Raw genomic sequence first — 22,487 nt, forward strand, 5'->3', positions numbered from 1 at the left:
TACAGACATCCTGTAACAGCCATTGAGTCTGATATGTCGAAATATGTTGTAAATCAATTCAATTCATCTAGTAGCACAATATCATCCCCACATTTCTACATCCCTCGAGTTGACTCAGAACAGGCTGTCATCAAAAATCAAACGACGCGGACTGTATGCTTATGAAGATGATGTCAGCGACTTGATAAACTGAAATAGTGGTAATCAGAAAATCATCAGATCATAGGCAGTCCCTCGAAATCGAGGAAGACTTGCTTCCACTCTAAAATTGAGTTCTTAGGTGACTGAACAGTTCAATGTGAGAATTATAGTCTCTGTCACAGGCGGGGCAGACAGTGGTTGAAGGAAAGGGTGGGTGGGACTGGTTTGTCGCACACTCCTTCTGCTGCCTGCGCTTGTTTTCTGCATGCTCTTGGCGACAAGAGTCGAGGTGCCCTCCCGGATGCTCTTCCTCCACTTAGGGTGGTCTTGGGCCAGGGATTCCCAGGTGCCGGTGGGGATGTTGCACTTTGTCAAGGAGGCTTTGACGGTGTCCTTTAAAAGTTTCCTCTGGCCACTTGGGGCTCGCTTGCCATGTTGGAGTTCCGAATAGAGTGCTTGCTTTGGGAGTCTCGTGTCTGGCATGCGGACGATGTGGCCCGCCCAACGGAGCTGTCGAGTGTAGTCAGTACTTCGATGCTGGGGATGTTAGCTTGATCAAGAACACTGCCTTCGGTGCATTTATCCATCCTGTGTATTTGCAGGATCTTGTAGAGGCAGCGTTAGTAGTAATTCTCTTGCGCTTTGAGCTAGTAGACACCTATCAGAAAATGGTATAGTGGGTATCATCAAGATGAAAGCTCACAAGTATGAGTGGATGTTTGCAGGACGAGAAACTTTAAATCTTGCATTTGAAAGATAATGTATACAAAAGCATTGATGACGCAGTAGCAGAATTCACATCTGCTCATAAACCTCGAATGAAATTTAGTATGGAAAGATGGCTATATTAGTTATCCCTGTTATCAGAAGAACATTAGCCAATGTTGAATGGAAGGTTAATCTGGTGTGAATGTTGTGATACTGCTTTGGGATAACTAATACAACTTTTCTCCGATTGTTGTGACCATAAATGAGAAGATTAAGACTTTAATGGTGGGACTAGAATTTTACCATTCAACTCGTACTGCTGTGATTTAAGCTTACACCTCACAATTTGACTACTGCTGAGGTCTAGCCAATGATCTCAGCAGTAGAAGATCTAGAATATTATCACATAAAAACATATAATGGCAACTATTTCAGATATCAACATTTCCAATCTTCGCATTTCACACTGCATCAATTACTGGTAGGAAAATGTAAATATTATAAATGCCAGAAACTGAAGTAATAACCATAGGAGGTTTTATTTTAATATGCTCATATCTTATTCTTATGCAATTAAAAGCTTTGTTTACAACTTAGAGCTTTGGTTCCTGCTCTCATCCCATCCATTCTATCTTATTCCACTTCTTTTAAATTTGAAAGGCTATCAAGCATGAAATTATATATTATAAATATTTTATTGATGAGTATAAAATAAAATTTGAATCTGTTGCAGAATCATTGAAAATTCTAAATTCATAGAATACCAAACCTTCACTATGACACCCTAAAATATATCATACCGTCCACTCGGACACATACTGATTATAGCTCACTCTCTAACCGAGAAACTCGAGATAACCCCCTGTATAACATTCGATTTCCTATACCATGCATTTTATTTCATATTTTTGGAGAAAATGTCTCAGATATTCTTGGAATAACTATTCATTTTTGCATTTTCAGTTTGAGTGCACAAATATTCAAAGGGGGAGAAATTCGGGATGTTTTCGCCCGGGTAAGGCACCACTACCGATTCCCGCGAAATTCCACAGGCTACAGTAACCAGTAGTGCCCCGCTCTGCTGCGCCGGTGGTGATGATGGCATCGCCGTGCGCAGTGACCATTTTTGTCCCAGAGCGAAAGTTCTGTCGCCCCCCCTGAAGCTGCCGTGGGCAATAATTAAGGGGAAGTGGGGAAGGAATAAAAAATGGCCGACTTATCGGCCTTCTTGCGAGTCGATCGCGGGGTCCGTGCCGCGATCTTGCAGCCGGGCACTCCGCTTCTGTGCTGGGCTGCTGCCACGGCATCCCACTCCCTAGTGGTCCAGGGATGACCACAGAGTTGGCAGCTTGGCCCTCCCCTTTAATGAAGGAGAAGGATCTGTCTACGCACCAGTGCTATGCGTCCCACCGTGCAGCACTGCAAACTTCACGGAAGCTTTGCGTCCCGCTCCTGCCCCACTGAGGAAGTGCAATGCAATATTTTGCGTTCCACTTCCTGTCGGGGGCGGTAACCTGAATATAGGTCGTGTGGCGGGACTTCCGCGCTGTGCACAGAAACTCCCGCCTCGCAACTGTGCACCGAATTTCACGGCCAAAGGCTTTAATCTCTCCTCACATTTGATGACCTAAATTAAACATGTTACGTTCTATAGTTACATTTTTTGCTTATACCACAATTTTGACTTCAGTGGGACCTGAATAATGAACAACGTGGAACAGCAAGGTAGCTTTTTTTCGGATGAACTAATCAGATTAGGCTTGAGTCTATTTTCATAGACCAACTCAATCTCTTCAGGAAACATCCACTTAAATCAAAGACTGGACTTAACTGATTACTTTTTTCTACCATCTCCACCATCATCAATCTTGCAACAAAGTCATGAGTCTAAAACTATCAACTTAGACAGGTGCATTATTTTCAAGCACTTCCTTTGAAAAAGTTCAACATGTTTGTCACAGCTAAAAAGGCATTTACTCAAAGGAATAAATGCTCAGTATCAAAGTGGTGGTCAGGTTGAAATGAGCTTATTTTGCTTTTAAGCAGCTGTGTGCACAATGCTCTCAACATCCTTTTTAGGGAAAACATGATGTAAATTTGAAAAGCAAAAATCCTTGAAATGCAATTAGAAAAAATTCACTTCCCACTCACTTCAATTTCTTTGGTTAGAACAGACTGAATAGCCAAAAGCTATATGAAATGATCAAATTCCAAACTTCTCGGGATAATTCTTAAAAAAGTTTAAAAGCAGATTACTTTAGCTTGGATGTATATCAGGGGGTAGAGCTGCCACTTTGGGCACAATCGGGAAATTGGACGCAAATTGCACTCGAAATTGTGCTGGTTCAGTTACAGTTCAAATTTCTACTAAAATGCATTTGCATAATCACAAATGTAAACTCTTCTATGAACCAGTGTAATAGACCGTAATCTTTTTCTTCGCATTAAAAAATATTTATTGATGTATTTCAGAGTGGGAATCTGGTGCAGTTTTATTAGTACAGCTGAAAATGGAAAAAATAAGCATTTGTACCACGAGTGTCTAGTCATCCTGTGAGTAACCTGATTTTAAATCACTGAAAATGACTTTAAAAAGAACTGTATTGAACTATTTACTAGTTTCATTTGTATGCACTAGTCAGTTTCTCAGTAAATGAAATATTTTTTAATATGCTAAACCTTTTAAAACATGCCTACTAGTGTCTGTTCACCTAAGAAAATGAGCGCAATTTGAGGACTCTCCTCAAATGGGTGCAATCGGCCAATACTCGTCGTCCTCATTATTTTGATCTGGGGGTGTGGCTAGTTTTGTGGGAGTGGCCAGCTTCGGGCAAAATGATTTTTAAAGATAACAGAAACTCAGTTTATGTTTGATGTAACTTGCGCATGAGTTTCTGCAATCTTTTGTGCTGGTTTGGCCGATTTTGTCCGGCTTGTGCTGCTAACACTAGTGGAAACTCCAGGCCCAGGTGTTTTTCAGTGACACAAGCAATTAGAGAACAGGAAAACAGCACTTGGAATGCTCACATGAATTGCTCCATGGAGAGAATCTAAAGCAAAACCAAACAACATTAGTCTCCCATGATAACAGTGCGAGGGAGTTAATGCTGCCCGAGTGAGGTCGGTTGCAGACACTGACACAAATATATGCAATTAAATAGCACAGCAACAACTTAAGCGATGTTGTACTGTTAGATCATTAAGCAGAACACAAGTCTTGCGAGCACAAGAGCACAAATAATTCCAGGGTATATCACCACCAATAACCTCTAACAATTTGACCAGAGCATTGATAATTGTATATATAAGCACCATAAATAATTTGCAACAAAACTTGGAACATTGCTGCCTACTATTCATTTATGATAAGACTGAGGAAAACTTTGTGTACTTAAACTGTTTAAACACATGAAGCCCATTTGTTTTAACCTAATTTTACATCCATTACCAACAGTTGTTTTTTCCTTAGTGTTATAACACCAATATGAAATAACTATTGAGGCATTTTAAGGCAATAACAATTATTACAATTGCACATTAAACCAGTGGTTTGAAACACAATGATATTTTTTCTTTTCTCTAATAACGAGTAAAACCCAACAACATTTAGGATAGTATACACTATGCCACAGAATTACCCAACATTAAAAAGCCCAGAATGAATCAAAAGAAACAAACATTCCTCTTCAAAAGGATCCTTAAGTGCATAATTCTTAGCTTCACTCAAAGTTTTGTTATGTTTTGAGATTTTATCAAGATAAGGAACGTCAGTGCGAGAGATGGATGGCTTCTCCATTTTTATCGCCCGGTGAGCATCAAGCAGTTCAAGGTCAGATACAGCATTACTAAATGCAGAGTAATGCCTCACTATTGTGACCCAATTTATGCCAAATCACGGAAAATGCAGTGACATGTGCCTGCATCCGCTACAAAGTCGATGGCGACTATTCTAAACTTATTTTACAAAGGGCCTTTAAAGCCATGAGAGAGAGGAGAATTTCATTCCATCATTTTGAGCTGGATTCAGTATTTTAAACCAATGCATATCTTAATACCAGTACTATATTTTCCTCAAAAAAGTTGCAAACATTTTAAAAATAATAATTCTCGGAGGTTTTGAGTCTCAAATTGCTGTGGAGAGCAGCTATCCATCCCCAGCGTTATGGGGCAAGATGATGGATTTGCTGCGTCAGAAGCAGCATCATCAGTTTACTAAAATAATACAGCTGCTTTGATTAAAACCATGATGCAACAAAATATAAAACAAATTTACAATGCAGAACCTATAAAATAGAGCCCCTTGACTGTGGTTTATTTCTGGTGCACAGTTTCATGCATTACTGTAGCCCGAATAACTATACAAATGCACATTGCCAGTTAACCAGTTTTCTATCTTCAATTTGTGTGACCAGTTAATGTAAAATTCACTGTTAGTAAAATGGATCTCTTTATTGGCAAACAGTGATGTAACATTCTTTTATATTAATTAGTCAGGCATGCTTTATGAAATCCATCATGCAATTATATTATAGGTAATCTTCGTGGATAATTAGATTTGACATTTGGGTGGTTTTTCTAAAAGTGACAAAATAATTCCCTGCCAGTGAAGTTATAGAATATTCGTAACAACTGCAGTTTCTCTTTAAGTGCTGTTTGTCTTCAGTATTTCTTACATGCAGTTAAGACTCTACCCTATGTGGCATTTAGTTATTGTATTATGGAAAAGACACCTTCAATATTTAATTTCACTTCTTCATGATGATAAGCACAAATATGGGAGTGTGGATACCTTGAAACTTGTGGCATTCTATTAACTATTGAGTCCATGCCATTTGCTTCGACGGAAATGGCTAGAATATATTTGAAAAAATGCTTATGTTGAATGTTAATGTATTTGAATATATTTGAAGAGAAATCCAGAAATTCTCCATCACCAAATCAATGTTATATGACAAGTTTATATAAATTCATTTACATGAGGGCTGGATAGTACACTTTATTTCTTATGAGTTTTTAAAAATGGGAAATGCACTGTGATAGCTATCGACAAATTAAATATCTATTTCAAACAGATTGCTTTATAATAATGTGATTAGGATACAGAAAAAGAATTCCCAATTGGGGTGGGGAAGTAGAGGTGTAGGGCTTGGACAATACTTGAATTTAGTAATCAATGAACTTTTTCTTACATTTTATTGGTTATTAATTTTGTTTTACTATTTAAATATCTTCAGGTCAGGACAACTTCATTAATTTTCCCAATTTAATTCATATATGGACAGATTGATTTTCATAATCATACTGCAGGGTGCAGGCATGTGGCATGTCTGAACAGTTATTGACCCTGAATATGCAGTTGGCATGATAGCAAAACTGTCAGCATTCACCATAAAACCGATAGCAACTTCTGGCGTCCACACATCCGAATTAAACGCAAAAATCCGGAAGCTGCTGTCAATGATACCCTGCTCCTTCACAGGGTGCACTGCTGCTGTCTTTGTCGATGCAATCAACACAGAATCAGTAATTTGACGTGAACTTCAATTTTTTACGCACGATTCTCGCTGTATTGTCAAGCCACAACCAAATTATGATTTGTTTAATTCATTTTCAGAACTGGTTGATGTACAGCGATCAGGCTTTTAATCTGAAGAATTCTTTGGAAAATAACTAATTGTCTCTATTGTGTTATTTTATTCATAGAATTAAATCGATATAATGAAAAAAGCTAGTATAAAATTAGTTGTTTCACTGCAGCATTGTATATACAGACCAAAGGTGTAACCAAACTAATTTGGAAATGGGAGAATTATCCACCTTAATTTTATTTTAGTCATTCAATATTACTGAGAATTTTAGCTACATTTATACTGTTCCTTTTGTGCCAATGCAAAATGTTTTTTGCGATGAATCAACAGAAAAATAGCAGTGTAGCTCGAGCTGCTTGGTGCAGCACTCGTGCTGCCTGCTTCAGGCATACGGGGTCTCGCACAGCCAGTGACAACCCCAAAATAAACTTGCCAGGTTCACTCAGTTGGTCACTGAGAAGATTGATTTTTAACTGATGGCCGGCTTTAGTGAACTGGCAAGTTTACTTTGAGATTGCCCCATCTGAGAGCCATGTTCCAGGTGTCAGTGGCTCCAGCACAACACAAAACCAATATAAAAGCAGCTTCAGAAGACTTCCATGAGGGAGGCCATCTTACACTATTTTGAGTTCTCAAAGATTGCAGTATAAATTAAATTCAGTACACAGTAAGAACTCCTTAATTTCAACTTGGCAACATGTCACTATTGTTTAATAAAATCCAATTAGCAAAACAAATCTTGTCTGGAATTTTTGTCTAGTGTAAACTATTTTCAAGTTGCATTTGATTACTTACAATGTGAAGCTGTAGGTAGTCTCCAAGCCCAGCAGAACTATCTACACGCACCAAAATGGCATCTTTTACATGTGTGTCAAAGCCCACAGCCAGTCTGTCTGCTCGGGTGCTTGGTCTGTCATTGGGGGGCCATGTATAAATGATTAGTCCACCACCTCGACTAAAGATGTATGTTGTGCCAGCTGGGAAAAGAAAAACAGTATTTTCAGAATGTTGCCTTTTAAATATACAGCATAGGAACAGAGAAGTTTATATAGCCATTAATAGGTCACCATTATATCAAAGTCTGTGCAAAAATATCCCTGAATACAATTTAGATTATACATAAATACATCATATAAATTGTTATGCATTATTCTGCAATATGTCATGCAATTTCTGCTATGCTTAGTTTGTGTTGCATAAAATAAATTCTATGACAACTACTGCAGGGTCCCCTTGACATTGTTAGATTTTATGAAGTGATGAGCCACTTGATTCGCTTGCTGATATGTAACTCACCGCCAACCATTTATCATACAGAAATCCAACTCCTACATGGAGTTAGTAAGTCACCTCAGGCGGGCTACCTAATGGACTATGAATGCCACAGGCAGATCGGGTTTGTGTTCTGTAAGCCGAAGAACACCAAACAACAAAAGCACAAGGAATGTGCAAATCCCTCATCATGCACTTATCTGATATTTAAATCAGATGGGAATGTAAATGCCTCTGATCAGTAATACAGTACGTATTCAAGGGTCACAGACTCGAAACGTTAACTCTGTTTCTCTCCACAGATGCTGCCTAACCTGCTGAGATTTCCAGCATTTTCTGTTTTCATTATATGTTGTTGTGCCACACAGTGATTCAAATTAGCTGATCGCACAGTACTGATTTATAATGTATGTTATCAGCAAATAATTGCTAATGTCGACTTCCTGCATTTGTTGATTATATCAACCAAGAAATCTTTCAGACAACCGATTCATTCTTTTTAAACCCACTTCCTCTTTGGAGTCCACAGCTAAACATCGGGGGATCATTTGAATTCAGTGCAGGATTGGCATGTGGAGAGCCTGAAGTGGGCGGTGCACCCGGCGGACAAAAAGTACGATGTCCGTAAGCACTCTAGTAATAACTCCTTGAACTGTTGTGACCTTAGTCCATTTATTGCAGCTCCTGAACGAGGGTACAGTATGGTGAACTCTCTTTTATACTTGGTTACCTGCAGTGTGCAGGTGACTCCTCGGTCTCCACCAGTTGCACCCTCTGGTGGTACAGGCATAGTGTATACAGTGTGAAGATACATTCAGTGGTCTTATGTAACTGTGCATTGAGTGTACAGGTAACATACATATATTATCATCATCATCATAGGCAGTCCCTCGGAATCGAGGAAGACTTGCTTCCACTCTTAGCATGAGTTCTTCGGTGGCTGTACAGTCCAATATGAAAACCATAGTCTCTGTTACAGATGGGACAAATAGTCGTTGAGGGAAAGGCTGGGCAGGGAGCCTGGTTTGCCGCCGCTCCTTCCGCTGCCTGCGCTTGATTTCTGCATGCTCTCGGCGATGATACTCGAGGAGCTCAGCGCCCTCCCGAATGCACTTCCTCCACTTAGGGCGGTCTATGGCCAAGGACTCCCAGGTGTCAATGGGGATGTCGCACTTTATCAGGGAGGCTTTGAGGGTGTCCTTGTAATGTTTCCTCTGCCCACCTTTGGCGTGGCCGAGTTCCGAGTAGAGTGTTTGTTTTGGGAGTCTCGTGTCGGGCATGCGAACTATGTGGCCTGCCCAGCGGATCTGATCAAGTGTGGTCAGTGCTTCAATGCTGGGGATGTTGCCTGGAGGGACGAGGACGCTAATGTTGGTGTGTCTGTCCTCCCAGGGGATTTGCAGGATCTTCCGGAGACATCGCTGGTGATATTTCTCCAGCGGCTTGAGGTGTCTACTGTATATGGTCCACGTCTCTGAGCCATACAGGAGGACGGGTATTACTACGGCCCTGTAGATTATGAGCTTGGTGACAGTTTTGAGGGACTGGTCTTCAAACACTCTTTTCCTCAGGCGGCTGAAGGCTGCACTGGCGCATTGGAGGCGGTGTTGGTTCTCGTCATCAATGCCTGCTCTTGTTGATAGGAGGCTCCAGAGATAGGGGAAGTGGTCCACATTGTCCAGGGCCACGCCGTGGATCTTGATGTTTGGGGGGCAGTGCTGTGCGGCGAGGACAGACTGGTGGAGGACCTTTGTTTTACTAATGTTTAGCATAAGGCCCATGCATTTTATACGCCTCAGGAAATATGTCGACTATGTCCTGGAGTTCAGCCTGTGTGTGTGCACAGATGCAGGCATCGTCTGCGCACTGTAGCTCGACGACAGAGGTTGGGGTGGTCTTGGACCTGGCCTGGAGACGGCGAAGGTTGAACAGCTTCCCACTGGTTCTGTAGTTTAGATCCACTCCAGCGGGGAGCTTATCAACTGTGAGGTGGAGCCATGGCAGCGAGGAAGATTGAGAAGAGGGTTGGGGCGATGACACAGCCCTGTTTGACCCCGGTCCGGACGTGAATTGGGTCTGTGATGGATCCGTTGGTAAGGATCACGGTCTGCATGTGTCTTTTACAGTCAGCGCCTCACAGCTAACCTGGCGTGCCTTGGTGACCACGAGATGCAGAATGTCCACAGCGCTTGGTCTGTCCTCCAGGCCTCCATAACCAGTGTCTACAAGGAGACGCTCGGTCATTCAACCAGGAAACACCAGGACTGGTTTGATGTGAATGATCAGGAGATTCAAGAACTAATAGATTGCAAGTGCAGGGCATTTCTGAGCCTTAAACAGCAACCCAACTCGGGAGCAGCAAAGCAGCATCACAGACAGTTAAAGACATATTATACATATACAACAGAAAGGAAATGATTTAAATGCGTCATCGGGGCCGGCCAGCGTGAGTGGGAATTGGGGTGGGAACCGGGCACACCAACAGGAACCCAAGGGAGTAGTTCCTTACATAAGGTAAGTAACTGGGGGATTGGGGAGGGGGGGGCTGGTGTTTGTCTAGCTGATGGCAGTCAGGGGAGGGAGAGGTAATATCAGGGCTGGGGAGGCCCAAGGACTCCTTGCTCCTCTTGGCCCTCAAACATCCCACATAATGGTACATAAGAACATAAGAAATAGGAGCAGGAGTAGGCCATTTGTCCCCTTGAGCCTGCTCCATCATTCAATAAGATCGTGGCTGATCTAATCATGGACTCAGCTCCACTTCCCTCCCCGCTCCCCAGAACCATTTGTACCATTTGCATGGGACCACTCCGACATGAGTTTGGCAAATGTTGCATGTGTTACAATTTGATGACAAACAGAAAAATGTTCTTCATCCAGTCGGATTATTGGACCCATGGACACTGGCATTAAGATGACGTTCTACTTCAATATTTAATGGTCAGGTTGATACAGGGGTAAAGGATAATCATGTTTTTCAAAACTCCAAAAGATTACAGTTCATGCCAACCTGCAGAACCATTTAATTGCAGAGTTTTATTTTTGTGCAATGTAACCCGAGAAAAGTAATTACAACAATGATGTGAAAATTGCATCTTTTTTCTGTGCATTTTCCACACCTTTTTGCCCAATTCATTGATCCCTATTCTATTTTCAATTCCCCATCTGAGAGGGCAACCAGATAGACAACCTTGTACTTTTAGCCAGCTGCTTGAATGTGCGTGAGACAGAGATGGGACAACTCACCCTCCTATTTTTCGTTATCCCTCAAGGGAAGTGCTTTGCATTGGTTCAGCACCTCCCCAGAGTTCTTCACTTGTATGTGACCAATAACAGAAAATAACCCATGTCTTACCACTCCACAGTGCACTACTGTGGTGCACGCCAGCTCTGTGCCATTGATGCCATCCACACCCCATCAAACCCAAATGTTAAAATGTAAAAACAAAACAATTGCACAGGTCTTTTATTGACTTAGTTATTTTTTGCCTATAGCAAATAAGTTACCGATAAAGTATCATATTATATACATTGTACTTTATCTAACCTGAGAACACTATTCACAAATGTTTGCAATGTAGGTTGTGTTGTGTTTTGTTTTGGAGCAAATGTAGACCCTGTTGGCAAACAGCTGCGGCTCTGACCTCGCCACGTTATGTTATGGCTCAGTACACTAAAGGGAAACAAAATAATGAGCTGTTTATGTCTGATTCATGAACCTAGTGAAGAACCATCAAAAATTGAGTTCAAGCTATTAAATGGAAGCAGACTTTGACAATATTTCCTACCAAATGCCAAAGTCCATCTCAAAAATAGAATTTACAAAATGCATAGAATAAACAGGTCACTGAGCACTTGGCACGTGCAGTGAGTTGGGCATCTGCCTTTCACCCGAAGGATCTTTCAAATCCAACCTCGGCTGAGTGGTTGTGAAAGTCTCCTCACTCTGCTGGCTATATATGAGTCTGGATAGTTTTGGTCCAGTTCTTATTAGTCATGGGCCCAAAGTATGAAAGTAATTCAGCAACAATCAGCACTAAATTGACAATCTCACTCAGAGAAGCGACAGCATGATTGTTGTGGGAAATGGAAGATCATCTTTTGGAATTGGGGTAGACACATATTGTTGGAGTAAAGGGAGCTTTCCTCTGTACATAATGAAGAAATGGGGTGTTCGTGGGAGAGATTTTGACCCTAAAGGACAAGTGGGTCGGATGCTGATGGGAGATTAAAAACATTTTTTAAATCTCAAACCCCAACCCAATTCCAACTTGCCCACTTCCAGTTTTAACAGAGGGGGGCTCAAGGGTCGGGTGACCAATCCACTCTCAGGTGGTCTGTCACTGAAATCTTTTAAGGAGGCTGCATGCCTCCATTTTAACAGGAGTCTGGGCTTCCCAGGGCTCCGGAATTCCGTCAGGAAAAGAGGTGACAAGGTCCGGACCCACGAGGGAATTGCACTTACAGTACTGCTTGTGGACCAGGAGGGGAAGTGTTTCCTCCAGGTTCAACAACCTAACCTGTTTGCAGCCCCACAATCTCCGACTCCCCCGCAACCGCCCCCCCCACCCCGCCCCCCATGATATCAGAATGCTCACCCCATCTCCGACTTTCTCTACTCCCCCAGCTCCCCACCCTCCATGATCTCTGACTCCCCCACCCCACATCCCCCAACTGCAACCCCCTACTTAACTGGCACCTGCTCCTAGGCTATTTCCCCGCCCAACAGGCAGCCAGCCTGTCAATCTAGCTGGTTGTCAGGCGTGAAACAGGGCATCCGGGATCCCGTACATCCGGGTTTCCCATACGGAAATCCTCCCCTCCCTCACTCTCTTCACGGCCCCGGGTAAATATCGGGGCCTGGGTATCTGAAAAGAATTCAAACTAGAAACTTTTGGAACAAAGATTTCTTTATACTCGTCCAAAATGTCATGTTCTCAGAATTCAACACAGGTTCCATTTTGAGTGACTGAAAATATGAAAAGAAAACATTGGCCCGGAATTTGCGGTTCCAATGATGACATTTGCTCAGCGTATGCCGTGTAAGCCTTATTAAAGACCCCTCAAGTTCTAGGTTTCCGCATGCGCTGCATATGCGCGTAAACCCAGAACTTGCGATCTGTCAGGGTTCGCCTTAACAGATCTACCCAACCGACTAGAAATTCACTTTCGCTGGCACAAAGTGTGGCTAGTTACCCAGCTACTGCTCAGCAAATGGCCATGAAATCCTTAAACTTGGTAAAAGCAGACATAGGGCCTGCTTTCACCAACATAAGGGTTAATATAAATCTTAAATTAAACATTTAAAAATTAAAAATCTACAAACATTTAAAATTAGTTTATGCAAATTTTGACCCTGATTAAATTGTTTTAAATGATTTTTCAAAAAATTAAATTTTTATTGTATTTGCAGTATTGAAGAGACTTTTCATTAAATTTGAAAATGAGAACATTTATTTTTATTGCAGTTGTCTAAATTGTTTCATTACTTCAGGATTGCATTAGGGTTTATGGGGATTCCTTTCCTTAATGGAATCCTCCTTTCTTATTAGAGGATCTGGCCCTCATGATCCCAGGGTCGCTTCCAAGCTGCTTGTGTCGCTGGGATCTGTGGGCCTTTTTCGCAGACGTATGTCTGGAGGCCCAGGAGCTGAACTCTCCGTAGCTTTGGAGCCAGGAGGTAAGTTCAGAAATATTTTGCAGGTCGGAGGCATACTCCGAAGATATGCCTCCGACCGTAAATTCAGGACCAATAGTTTAGTGGCTACAACATCTCCAGCTGGAAAGGGGAACATTGTGCAGAGTTACAGCTCCAGATCACTTTTCAGTAACTCCTATTGAAGTATGCACGAGGGCACCAATTGAAGAAGGATCGGGCTCAGGCTCGGCTGTGAAAACACCTTCTGTTGAATAAGCCCACCGATACTCAGACTTGGGCACAAAGAATGGTCACTTGTGCAAGGCTCACACCATTTTTGGAATCGTACTTCAACATGTGATAAAACTGGGCAAGGAATGATGAAGTTGAGTTGTGATGGCTGCTGACGTTGGATGGAACCATATCCCCACATGGATTGCCTCGTCAAGGACAAAAGATGCAAATGAAGTAAATCAAATACGGAGGAAAGACAATGTGAGAATTCAATCTACTTGTGCTGATTGAGGTGACCAACTGATAACTAACAAGTCTATTTCAGTAAGTACATATGAGCAGGTATTCTTCATATACCATTTTACTTATTTTGCATGGCATGGTGACCTCTAAGATTTAAAACTTTTCTTTTACAGATAAATTTTCCACATCCAGCAAGAAAAGATTCCTTCTTTGATCTTTAACAGTTTTAACATTTATTAGCTGCCCTGGCTCATTCCCTGAGGGGTTCTGAGGATGTAAGCCAGAGTAATTTTATGCACATACCACAATGGATTAAATATTTGTACTTTGACTTAATCTGTCTTTTAATTCAATACGTTATAATGAATCTGCTTTTCCAATCAGAGTTGGATGATCTCCAGCAATGACTTCTCTTTCTGTCCCCACACAACAGATCTCTTGGGATCTATCCTTGGTCACTTCTTTTTCCTCATGTTTGTGCTGCCCTTGGCAAACATCATCCACAGACATGAGATCAGATGGTATATGTACATCAGTGATACCCTCTTCACCACCTCGCTCAACCCTTCTTAGCTGCCTCGATATTTTCAGACTGTTTCCTTGGCATCCAGTTTTGGTTGAGTTACTGTTTCCTCCAGTTAAACATTGGAAAAATTGAAGCCATTCTCTGCCATAAACTCCCTCGCCACTAATTCTATGCCTGCCGAGGGTCATTGTCTTAGTCTAAACCAGACTGTTAACAATCTCAGTGTCCTATTCGACCTTGAACTGAATTTCAAATCCCCATACCTCTCCAGTACATTGCGCACTCTGCCCCTTCTTTAGCCATCTGCCATTGAAACCCTCATTCGTGTCCATCACCTCCAGACTCAACTACTCCAATGCTCTTCTGGACATCTTCCTACCCTCCACCCTCTGTAAACTTCAGCTCAACTAAAACTCCACTGTCCATATTTTATCTTGCACCTAGTTCCACTCACCATCACCCTTGTCCTTTCTGCCCTACATTGGCTCCTAGACCTCCAATGCCTCAAATGCTCATCCACATGTTTAAGACCATTTGTGATCTTGCTCCTCCCCATCACTGTAGCTCTTCCAGCCCGACAATCCCTACAGTCGTCTCCCCTCCTCCCACTCTGAAATCTGCGTTTCCCCCTTCGCCCTACATTCGTGGCTCAGACATCAGCGGCCTAAAATTCGGTACCGCCTCTAACAGCCACGAGGCTGGAGTTCCTGCACCAGGCTCAGAAGTCTCGCCCCGCGAGGTATATTGGGCTTACTGTCCGAGAAGAAGTGGAGCGATAATCTCGCACTCCACTTCCTCTCGGGGGCGGAACCGGGGCCCAAAGCAACGTGAATTTTCCAGCGTTACGTGGTGGGATGCGTAGCACTGGCGGGAAGACAGGGCCCACCCCTTCCATTAAAGGCGAGAGCCAAGTTGCCAATTCTGCGGAAGGGGGAAGGTGTCATCGCTAGATCACCAGGGAGTGGGGTGCCATAGCAGCAGCCCAGCACACGAGTGGAGTGAGTGGCGGCTGCAAGATCGCAGCATCGACCCTGCAATCTGCAGTGAGTGGCGGCTGTGACCGGTAAGTCGGCTATTTTTGTATTTTCCACTGGTGCACCTCCTCTTTAATTTTTGCCTCATGAGTGGCCTGCAGCATAGGCCGCGGCAGCTTCACGGGGCGCAACCGAATTTTCGCTCCGGGGCGTAAACGGGTCGCTGCACACGGTGATGACGTCGTCATCGCAGCAGCCCAGGGCGCTACCGGTTACCGCCACTGCTAAACTCCCACGGAATGTGGCCGGAGTTGGGAGCACTGCCCCGCACGGGCAAAATTCATTTGTGCCCCGTTATAATGTGAGGTGCAAACGACCCAAATTTTTCCCCCAAAGTGTCTTAGCTCCATATTCTGGAATTCCCTCCTTTAACCCCGCCTCCTCTCCACTTCCCTCTCTTCATTTAAGACATTCCTTAAAACACAGCTTTGTGACCACCCCTCCTAATAGCTCCTTATTTGGCTCGGTGTCCATTGTTTTATTACATCTCTGTGAAGCGCTATATAAATGCAAGTTGTTGTTGTAATTCATTGTCCTCTCTGTTCACTGAACGTTACTTGTAACATTTATATCAATAAATAAGCAAACATTTTGTCACAGTGCAATGTAATAACAGCCTCTGAAGTGCTCATACTTTATTCAAGGTGAATCACATGCAAGACATAAAAATTCATGATTATTTTGCTTGACACCTTCATTGAAGCAAAACACGATGAATAAATTCTTTCTGACTTTCATGTGCCTTAGGTTTATCAATGTATGACAGCCCAGATAACTAATGGGAGTGAGCAACAAGGCTCACTAATCATGTCATAACATTATAGGTACAGTAGGTGATTCATTAAGGGAACGTTTTCTTTCCCCTGCTCTGTATAATATCCCCCAACAAATGCTCTAAAGATTTAAGCTGCTATGTACAGACAATTGTAAATTAGCATGAAGTGATCAGCCATTCACATCACTCCCCTCCAGGTTATGAAAAATCTAATCGTTATGAAGAGTAATCAAGCAATAGCAGTTGTGCTTGTCCATAGACTATACAGGTACTTGAAAACCCATGGATTCTTCCATTAGTACAAACGTGGCAGGGGTGTATTTTACAAAAACTAGAACATGCTTTTTTTAAAGATTCAAATTTTTACAATAATATTGGTTGACAATGAAGTCAAAGCTCATAATGCTGTTTTATCATGTTGTTTCTAAGGCTTTACATTTCCTATCTCCCTGATGAATACAACTGTAGCACTTGGTTCTGTTGCGGAAGCAGAGCTCCTTGCATTATATTTATAATCTCAAGGGTGAGGTAAAGTAAAGCAATCTACAAATACAATACGAACCGATTACAAGTATGCTGGAGGTACAATTCCTTGGGGCAGTGTTCCTGTGTACTGAATTCTAGTTCTTTTATTTTTGTGTCCCAAAGCCCTGAAAATAAACTTTCCCTTTGTAATACTTATAGATATTAAATCAGGCAATCGTAACTTTTTTCGAAGGTGCTTGCCAGAGTGTTGGAATTTTGTTGGGGCATCAGCATGAGAATGTCTTCACAAGAACTTGTTTTCCTTGGAGAAAGAAAAAGATTGAGGGAGAATATGATGCAGGTATGTAAAAATGTCAAGAGGCATGAAATATGCAAATGTAAGAAGATAATTTTTACTTGGGCTGAAAGCACTACACTACTAATTAAAATGCCTCAATCAAAAATAGAGTTTGTAAGAAAGTGTTTGAATTGGATCATTTACACCCATCTGAACAGGCAGACTGGGCCTCTGTTTAATGTTTCATCCACCAATGCAGTACTCCTTCAACAACAACAACAACTTGTATTTATATAGTGCCTTTAACGTAGTGAAACGTCCCAAGGCGCTTCACAGCAGTAAACATAGAAACATAGAAGATCGATGCAGGAGTAGGCCATTCGGTCCTTCGAGCCTGCACCACCATTCAATAAGATCATGGCTGATCATTCACCTTAGTACCCCTTTCCTGCTTTCTCTCCATACCCCTTGATCCCTTTAGCCGTAAGGGCCATATCTAACTCCCTCTTGAATATATCCAACGAACTGGCATCAACAAGTCTCTGCGGTAGGGAATTCCACAAGTTAACAACTCTCTGAGTGAAGAAGTTTCTCCTCATCTCAGTCCTAATGGCTTACCCCTTATCCTTAGACTGTCCCCTGGTTCTGGACTTCCCCAACATCGGGAACATTCTTCCTGCAACTAACCTGTCCAGTTACATCAGAATTTTATGTTTCGATGAGATCCTCACTCATCCTTCTAAACTCCAGCGAATACAGGCCCAGTCGATCCAGTCTCTCCTCATATGTCAGTCCTGCCATCCTGGTCAGTCCGGTCAACCTTTGCTGCACTCCCTCAATAGCAAGAACGTCCTTCCTCAGATTAGGAGACCAAAACAGAACACAATATTCCAGGTGAGGCCTCACCAAGGCCCTGTACAACTGCAGTAAGACCTCCCTGCTCTTATACTCAAATCCCCTAGCTATGAAGGCCAACATACCATTTGCCTTCTTCACTGCCTGCTGTATCTGCACGCCAACTTTCAATGACTGATGTACCATGACACCCAGGTCTCGTTGCACCTCCTCTTTTCCTAATCTGCCGCCATTCAGATAATATTCTGCCTTTGTGTTTTTGCCTCAAAGTGGCTAACCTCACATTTATCCACATTATACTGCATCTGCCATGCATTTTCCCACTCACCTAACCTATCCAAGTCACCCTGCAGCCTCTTAGCTTTCTCCTCACAGCTCACACTGCCACCCGGCTTAGTGTCATCTGCAAACTTGGAGATATTACACTCAATTCCTTCATCTAAATCATTAATGTATATTGTAAATAGCTGTGGTCTCAGCACTGACCCCTGCGGCACTCCATTAGTCACTGCCTGCCATTCTGAAAAGAACCCGTTTATCCCGACTCTCTACTTCCTGTCTGCCAACCAGTTCTCTATCCACGTCAGTACATTACCCCCAATACCATGCGCTTTGTTTTTGCACACCAATCTCTTGTGTGGGACCTTGTCAAAAGCCTTTTGAAAGTCCAAATACACCACATCCACTGGTTCTCCCTTGTCCATTCTACTAGTTACATCCTCAAAAAATTCTAGAAGATTTGTCAAGCATGATTTCCTTTCATAAATGCATGCTGATTTAGACCAATCCTGTCACTGCTTTCCAAATGCGCTGCTATTTCACCTTTAATAATTGATTCCAACATTTTCCCCACTACTGATGTCAGGCTAACCGGTCTATAATTACCCTTTTTCTCTCTTCCCTCCTTTTTTAAAAAGTGGTGTTACATTAGCTACCCTCCAGTCCATAGGAACTGATCCAGAGTCGATAGACTGTTGGAAAATGATCACCAATGTATCCACTATTTCTAGGGCCACTTCCTTAAGTACTCTGGGATCAGGCCCCGGGGATTTATCGGCCTTCAATCCCATCAATTTCCAGAACACAATTTCCCGCCTAATAAGGATTTCCTTCAGTTGCTCATTCTCACTAGACCCTCAGTCCCCTAGTATTTCCAGAAGGTTATTTGTGTCTTCCATCCTGAAGACAGAACCAAAGTATTTATTCAATTGGTCTGCCATTTCTTTGTTCGCCATTATAAATTCACCTGAATCAGACTGCAAGGGACCTACTTTTGTCTTCACTAATCTTTTTCTCTTCACATATCTATAGAAGCTTTTGCAGTCAGTTTTTATGTTCCCAGCAAGCTTCTTCTCATACTCTATTTTCCCCCTCCTAATTAAACCCTTTTTCCTCCTCTGCTGAATTCTAAATTTCTCCCAGTCCTCAGGTTTGCTGCTTTTTCTGGCCAATTTATATGCCTCTTCCTTGGATTTAACACTATCCTTAATTTCCCTTGTTAGCCACAGTTGAGCCACCTTCGTCATTTTATTTTTACTTCAGGCCGGAATGTACAATTGTTGAAGTTCATCCATGTGATCTTTAAATGTTGGCCATTGCCTATTCGCCGTCAACCCTTAAAGTATCATTCGCCAGTCTACACTAGCCAATTCACGTCTCATACCATCGAAGTTACCTTTCCTTAAGTTCAGGACCCGAGTCTCAATATTAACAAATTTTAAAAATTGACACTGAGCAGCATAAGGAGAAATTAGGGCAGGTGACCAAAAGCTTGGCCAAAGAGGTAGGTTTTAAGCAGCATCTTAAAGAAGGAAAGAGAGGTAGAGAGGCGGAAAGGTTTAGGCTGGGAATTCCAAAGCTTAGGGTCTAGGCAACAGAAAGCAATGGTTGAGCAATTATAATCAGGGATGCTCAAGAGAGCAGAATTAGAGGAGCGCAGACATCTCGAGGGGTTATGGGGCTGGAGAAGATTACAGAGATAGGGAGGGGGGAGGCCATGGAGGGATTTGAAAACAAGGATGAGAATTTTGAAATCAAGGCATTGCTCAACCGGGAGCCAATGTAGGTCAGTGAGCACAGGAGTGATGGGTGAACGGGACTTGGTGCGAGTTAGGACACGGGCAACCGAGTTTTGGATCATTTCTAGTTTACGTTTGTGGGAGGCCAACCAGGAGTGCGTTGGAATAGTCATGTCTAGAGGTCACAAAGGGACGGATAAGGGCTTCAGCAGCGGATGAGCTGAGGCAAGGGCGGAGACGGGCGATGTTACGGAGGTGGAAATAGTCGGTCTTAGTTATGCTGTAGTGCATTGCATTCATTACTGCACTAAAGTATTAGGTTAGATTATATGTTTTAGAATAGGTCTTGAATTCACAAGCTTCTGACTGAAAGGGGAGAATGCTCCCAAATAAGCCAACTGACACCTGTCTTTTCTCTTTACAGAAAAGAACTGTTATAGCAGTTTTTATTACATATTTCCAGCATTTGCAGTTTTTTCTTTACTCTTTTAGGTCTGTCAACATAACTAAATTATTTCATTGCAATTTTTTTACAGCATCAGATTATACAAATATTTAGTCACATTATGAACAACTTTCTTTAAACAAGACAGCACGATGAATAGTACAGGCCATTGTAGGCTACCACAAAGATTGAAAGAGTAAAAGAGAAGTGGTGATCTGCGATGCAAAGCTTAGCTTTTCAAATTGCAGGAAGAAGCAAAGACTGAGGAAATTCAGGGCATTCTACAGTTTTGAGTCATTCGGAAAGATTAAGTTAGAATAATAGTGCAATAAATCCTGATTTCAATAGAGTGGGAGACAACACGATAAAAGTACATTAATCCATTACTTATCTCATCGCTATTAATGGGACCTTAGTATGCACAAACTGGTTGCCACGTTTGCCTGCATAACAACAGTGACCACACTTCAAAAAGTTATTGGCCCAGAAATTCTGGCCTCCCTGGGTCCGTACAGAGTGTGTACAGACCCGGGAAGGCATCGCAAAAGCCGGTTTTCAGCGCACAATGCGCATGTGCTGAAAACCGGCTTTTCCGATCTGTCAAGCTGGAGCTTGACAGATCTTCCACATCTCAGGTGCGAGGACATTTGCATGGGCAAGATTGCAGTATTTACCCATATCTTGCCCAGCAAATGTCCTCAAAACTCTTTCACCTGATAAAAGCAGGCGCATAACCTACTTTTACAGTGTAAGAGTTTTAAAACACACAAAAACATTGTAAAGTAACATTTTAAAAACACATTTTATTAAAAACCCTCCCCACTATGGTAAGTTTATTTTAAACCATAATTTAAAAAACTTTTTTTTTAAATCTGAAAAAATATATTTTTTAAATACATAAATAACTAATTTAAATTAATAAGAATATGTTGCGTATTTTTTATTTTTGGGTTTGTGTGTTTTGGGGGCTGTTTCTCATTCATAATAATTGGAACTACAACTTACGGAGTTCCCATTATTATGAATGGGAACATACTGTACCTGATTGGCTGCCCAGAGCCATGTGACTCCAGCTCCAGGCCTGTGCACATCCCGCCGAGCACACGCTGCGACGCACAGTCAGAGGAGGCCTCAGGACCAGGATCTCGCGTGGGTGCAGCAGGATAAGGTAAATGCGCATTTTTTAAAAAGTTTTTTACCCGATCGCCCGCGGGAAGCAGCCGACTGGGATTTCTGGGCCATTAATTGGCTATGAAGCACTTTGGCATCCTGAGGATATGAAAAACATTGCGTGCGTGTGATTTATTTATTTTCTTCTTTCTACAGGGTCGACAAAAGCATATAGGACGAGAGCTTACTTTTGTGTTGGTAACACGGTTACAGCAAAGCAGCAAAATTTGACAATGTTAACACAATGAAATAAAAGCTTTGACACTCGAAAATTTGAACAAAAGCCAATGCGAGACCAAGATCAAGCAGACCACAGAAAATAATTTATGGAGAACTCAGTAGGCAGTAGGCCATGATAATCCCATTGGGTGATACTCCTGAGAATTGGAGTCATGGGCATTGGGGGTCAGGAGTCAGACTAAGGGCAGCAGAGTCCTGCACATTTTGAGATGGGAGGGGCTACATTGCTGCTTCTATGAATTTCTTTGCTGAGGAAGCAGCCAAGCGTCAACAGATGGATTTCTGCACATGCTCAGGGCTGTGCAGTGGCTACTGAGAGTTCCTCTGATGAATAAAGCTATGATGGCTCCCAGGAATTTTAGTTCTCCCAGTGCCAACTGACAAATTTTTCCCAATTGATTATGGAGGCAGGATGTACCCAGTAGGGGGGAGGATGTGCTCATTGACTAGAGTGTTCAGAGATCCGAGCAGAGTACGCAGCATATATTTTGACACTGTTACAATATAACTGCTCTGCTTTCATTATTAATGAGAAACTGCCTGAACTGCCAGGATATAGGCCCCAAGTTTCCACACGCGGCGAAAAAGGCACACCTCAGAGCTGGGCGCCTGTTTTTCGCGCCGAAGCTCGATGTCTGCTTGGCGCGGCGCACAGGGGGCGAAGCCTACCACTCGCGCCGATTTTGTAAGTAGGAGGGGGCGGGTACAATTGAAATGAGGCTTCTTGGTGCCGGCAACCCTGCGCGTGTGCATTGGAGCGTTCGCGCATGCGCAGTCTGAAGTAAATATTGGCACTCGGCCATTTTTAAAAGTACTGCAGAAAAAGTGAAGATTTGT

General features: G+C 42.5%; 1 protein-coding gene across 2 annotated transcripts in view; it reads right to left on the reverse strand.

Annotated features, from left to right (window-relative positions):
- The window catches only part of LOC139273124 (neurexin-1-like), a 2,375,046-nt gene that overhangs the window by 644,969 nt on the left and 1,707,590 nt on the right, over nucleotides 1-22,487 (reverse strand). For both annotated transcript variants that reach the window (XM_070889537.1, XM_070889538.1), the window contains one exon: nucleotides 7,233-7,414. In XM_070889537.1, the coding sequence (XP_070745638.1) occupies nucleotides 7,233-7,414 (182 nt within the window). The remainder of the gene's footprint in view (nucleotides 1-7,232; nucleotides 7,415-22,487) is intronic.

Source organism: Pristiophorus japonicus, chromosome 9 (genome assembly GCF_044704955.1).
Source record: "Pristiophorus japonicus isolate sPriJap1 chromosome 9, sPriJap1.hap1, whole genome shotgun sequence".
Classification (NCBI taxonomy): domain Eukaryota; kingdom Metazoa; phylum Chordata; class Chondrichthyes; family Pristiophoridae; genus Pristiophorus; species Pristiophorus japonicus.